This window comes from Vitis riparia, chromosome 16 (genome assembly GCF_004353265.1).
Source record: "Vitis riparia cultivar Riparia Gloire de Montpellier isolate 1030 chromosome 16, EGFV_Vit.rip_1.0, whole genome shotgun sequence".
Classification (NCBI taxonomy): domain Eukaryota; kingdom Viridiplantae; phylum Streptophyta; class Magnoliopsida; order Vitales; family Vitaceae; genus Vitis; species Vitis riparia.
Window position 1 is genome coordinate 1,838,223 of NC_048446.1, and position 4,914 is coordinate 1,843,136.

General features: G+C 25.4%; 1 protein-coding gene across 1 annotated transcript; it reads right to left on the minus strand.

Moving 5' to 3' along the window:
- Positions 1–3,665: 3,665 nt before the first annotated feature.
- Positions 3,666–4,481, minus strand: LOC117934106 (S-norcoclaurine synthase 2-like). Its single transcript, XM_034855721.1, has 2 exons — positions 4,172–4,481; positions 3,666–4,075 (listed from the first exon to the last, which is right to left on the minus strand). The coding sequence occupies exons 1-2, from the start codon at positions 4,359–4,361 to the stop codon at positions 3,777–3,779; spliced, it is 489 nt and encodes a 162-aa protein (XP_034711612.1). The 5' UTR covers positions 4,362–4,481; the 3' UTR covers positions 3,666–3,776.
- Positions 4,482–4,914: the final 433 nt, after the last annotated feature.

Sequence of the window (4,914 nt, forward strand, 5' to 3'; positions counted from 1 at the left end):
TTTAATTTCTTTCAATTATTTTTGAAGGATTGTTTTAAAAAATAATTATACGAATATAAAAAATAATTAAAAATAAATTACTATAAATAAAAATTATTTTTAAAATATATTTAAAAATATAGGAAATAATTAACAAACATTTTAAATTCTTTTTTTTTTTTTTGTTTTATAAAATATTAGAGAACAATTTTTAAAATTTATTTTTAAAAATTATTTTTAAAAACACTTCCCAAACAAATCCTAACACCTTATGTTTTTCCTTATATTTTAGTTTTCTCACCAAATTCAACTCCTCTTTACCTCCTAATTAACATTGTGCTTAATTTCCATATCGACATTGTAAAATTATTGAAAATCACTAAAAAAATTTATCCAAAAATCATAAAAAAATTAAATTTGGATTTTAGTAATCATCAAATATGTTTTTGCCTTTTGCTTTCAAAAGTGAGGAATGATATTAGAACTAGAAAACATCTTTAATATTCATAAACATTAAAAAACATGATTGAAAAAATATTTATGATTTTTATTTTTTAAAATAGTAAACATAGCAAATCCCATTTATCTCATAATCAAAAAATTGAAATCAACATTTCACTTTGGTGATGTATGAAACTTTGCCTTTATCTATTATCTCAAAACAAGTTCGATATTTATTGAATTTAAAGTTTAGAATTGAGGCTTCGATCTTTCTAATTCAGTCAAAATAAAACAATCTATAATTGAAATGAATATTATATTAAAAAAATTGTAAATTTGCTAATTATTACTTGCTTAAATTAATTAGGTTAATAAAATTGTTGAAAATATTAAAATTTGACCTAGTTGAGGTAGGGGACTCAAGTTAAATGACTCATTAAATTATAAAATTAAGTGTTAAATATATTTTACCTTCTTAATCTTTAGCATGTTTTACACTTTGCTCTGCATATTAAAAAATTAACATTTTGGTCTTCAAATTTATTATAATGTAAAACTTTACCTTTGAAATTTATTAAAAAGTCAATAAATAGTTCGTTAAATAAAGAAACAATGTTAAAATGTAAATAAAAATGATTGAGATGTGAAGAAAAATATTTATTATGAGTTTGAAACCGCCACAGTTTGCAACTACATGCAAAAATCAAGAACATTTCTCTAAAATAAAAAATAAAAATTGATAATTACTATATTTTAAAAAATTTGGGAAATTTCACTTTGAGACTATTAATTTAAAGTTGGTTTTACCCAATTTCATACTAGTGTCAAAACCAAAGTATGAAAAAGATAAATCTCTTTTGTAATTTTATGAAGAGTTTATAATTTGGGGCAAAGTGTTAGTATTTAATAAGTTTAGGGGGTAAAATATCGGGTTATCTTTTTTGTAATTTTATGAAGAGTTTATAATTTGGGGCAAAGTGTTAGTATTTAATAAGTTTAGGAGGTAAAATATCGGGTTTTGAATGTGAGATGGTAAAGCGTAAAACATGTCAAAGGTTGAGTGAGACGTAGGAGAAAATTCATTAATTTTTTTTTTTTGGTTATTAATGTAATTTTTAGAGTGTTTTTTTTAAATCATAAATTGTAGTTTTTTCCATTATTTTTTACCATAAAAGATAATTTAATTACTTGTTAGATCCACTATATGATACTCGCATGTTCTTAGTTAAGGTACCCATTTTTAAGTCGTCATTAAAAAATCAATTTTTATTTTTTTAAAAATTAAATTGTGTTCTTCTCGAAAAAAAATATTTAATTAAACCATAATTTAGAACTTAATTCAAATTTAATTTAATAACACTACAAATAAAAAGGTAGAAAAAAAATTAGAATCTAAAACCATCTTGTCCCGAGGACTTATAAGTTCAAGAATAATTCCAACTCTTCAATCATTTTCAATGACCTCAATTTTCTCACTAAGAAAGTTCAAGAATAGTTCCAACCCTTCAATCCCTTTCGATGATCTTAATTTTTTTTAATAACATTTGAGATGTCTTCTTCAATGGATTAAGACAATTGAAGAGTGTTATAGAGTTTCCGTGGCTTGTTCATCTATGCATGTATCTCTACATCACATGAAAAATTCTATCTAGACATTTTCTTCTTTCACTTCGGATTTAGACAATTGAAGAGTGTCAGAGTTTCCGTGGCTTGGCTTGCTCGTCTATGCATGATGGGTATATTGATAACTTGGAAAGTAACGAAGAAAAAAAAAATTGTTAAGAAAAATAGTTTTTCATATTTAGTTTTACTATAAAATGTGAAAGAATTAAATATAATTAAAATTAGTTAAATATTTATACATTTCAAAAATTGTTTAATATTTATATAATAGAGAAAAGTAAAACAAATTTGAAAAAATATATAAAAATAATTTATTAAATTTGAATTAATTTTTTATTTTTCTCTACTTTTTCTTTTCTTACGTTTTTTTGCTATGTTTGGTTTATCGAAAGTACTAAGAAAAGAAAAAAATGTTAAGAAAAATTATTTTTTCGTATTTGGTTTCACAATAAAAAAAATATAAAAAAGAATAAAATATAATTAAATTTTTTCAAAAATTTACATATTTTTAAATTATTTAATTTTTACATAATAAAGGGAAATAAGTAAAATAAGTTTAAAAAAATATAAAAAAAATAATTTATTGAAGTTAGAATTATTTTTTATTTTCCTTTACCTTTTTTTTCCTTATACTTTTCCTCTCTATTTCCTTTCTCTCATATTTTCCCTTAAATTTTCTAGAAACCACACATAACAAAATTCCTCTTTATTTTCTTTCTATCACATTCCCTCAAAATTTTCGTAACCAAATTTCATTTTGGTTGATGATACCTAAAAAAGGGTCATGGGCAAGGTCTCCATGCAAGTTGGCCTGCAAATATTAATATAAGCAATGTTTGTCACAAATGTATAGAATATTGGGAAGAAAGAGACATTGATATTATATTATATATGATTATATATATACCCTAGTCATACAAGATGGACACATGATAAAATTTTGGAGAAAAAGTCAAGGAGACTGATAAATTATGTGATTAATTGATAAAATATACTATCACAAAACTAATAAAGTATGGTTTTAATTCTTGGACTTCTTCCTTTCTAATATTTTTCTATAGTGTTTTCTTTTAAAAAGTGAAACACAAGTTTAAAGTAACCACACGTGTGTATACTAAATTTGATGCATATTAAATTGAAACCGCCATTTTTTTTTATGTAACATAAGAAACTTCACAATTTTCCTTTAAACTATGTTTGAATCTCAAAAAGTTTGAAGGAAAATGCAACATAAAAAAAATGTAGAGAAAAAGTAGAAAAAATGAAAAATAAGAAATAGATTTAGACTATGTTTGGTTTCTGAAAAATTTGAGAGAAAATGTAAGTGAAAGAAAATATAAAAGAAAAGTAAAAGAAAAGAAAAATAAAAAAAAAATAAAAAATCGATAAATTACTTTTATTTGTTATTTGAAACACATTTTACTTATTTTAACTCATCGATATAAAAATAAAATAATTTAAAAATATGTAATTTTTTAATTAGTTTTAATTATATTTGATTTCCTTTAATTTTTTTCACACAACAATTATATATATATATATATATATTATTTTTCTTCATATTTTTTTTTCTTAGTATTTTTGGTGAACCAAACATTATGGAAATATTTGCACTATTAGAGAAAGAAATAAAAGAGTTATACATCTCTTGCTAAAGAAGAACTACTAGTTCTTTATCTCGTTTATTGATGAGCAATAACTACTAGCTCTTAAAGGTTCACAAACTTGAAAATTTAATTTGCATTTGCATTTTTCATTTTCAGAAGATAAGTTGTGGTGACCGAAGCAATGCCTTCCAGTGGTTTGCTAGTGACCATTGAAGCATTGGAAGCTGCTTCTTCCTTCACGTCGTACTCGATCTTTAATTTGATGACACATGAATCCTTCTCTTTTTCCACAATCTCGAAGCAAACTCGATACAAAGTAAATCCCAAGTCCAGAAATCCTCCTTCAACCACCTCAGTCTCTTTGATGCGCTTCTCGTTATCAATCTTTGTGAATTTCTCCTTGTAAATCATAGGTCCTTGCGCCCCTTATTCATCAAAATAAAAAAATCTATCACTTGAATAGGAAGTATCAACTCTAGAAGAAAAATTAGGCTAAAAATAATAAAAAATAAAAATAGTACCAGGGGGTGGGGCAAGCGTGAGTTCAAGAACAGTGCCAACTCCTCCATCACCTTCAACCAGCTCAACTTTCTCAAGCATAGGAGAGAGGCCTTCTTGGACAACCTTGGCCAGTTGAAGGGTGCTATAGAGCTCCCAGGCATCGCCGGCCGGCACGTCGACCTCCACATCATATGAAACTTGGCCAAACATCTTCTTCTTCAGCTCACTTCTCTGTGGTTACAGACCTATGAAGATGGTGTTTTAGGGTTTGGTGGTTGTGTTGTTTATAAAGTGAAGAACCCTAGCCCCTCTTCATTGACTGTTAGATAGATAATAACAAGGGCATTGTGAATGAGGACAAGGTTTCTTTCCCAAGGATCTGAGGAAAAACTGGCCTGCCAATATTCCGAAGTTAATGGGCCTTGTCAATATTGGAAAATTTGGAATTAAAAAAAAAGAAAAAAAAGACTTGAATGATGTGAAGTTAATGGAATATGCTGTTGCAATGCCAAGAATACATGCATGATTTTTTTTTTTTTCTAATATATATATTTTTCTATATAATAATTAATTAAGTTGTTTTAGGTTTCTTAATTTATTAATAAAACTACTAGGGGCTTGCAAGTGGTAGTTTTCCTAGCAATAGAAGATGTGGGAGAATAAAAATAGTTATTGCTCTCAATTGCATAATTGAATTTGTCTTAAAACTATATTTTAAAAAATTATTATTAAAAAAAAGAATAATTATAATATAAGTTTAAGT

Bases quoted from the DNA above. Each gene is read 5' to 3' on its own strand.
- LOC117934106 (XM_034855721.1), bottom strand. From the start codon at position 4,361: ATGTTTGGCCAAGTTTCATATGATGTGGAGGTCGACGTGCCGGCCGGC. The intron at 4,076-4,171 runs GTACTATTTTTA...TTGATGAATAAG, and splicing joins CACGCTTGCCCCACCCCCTG to GGGCGCAAGGACCTATGATT.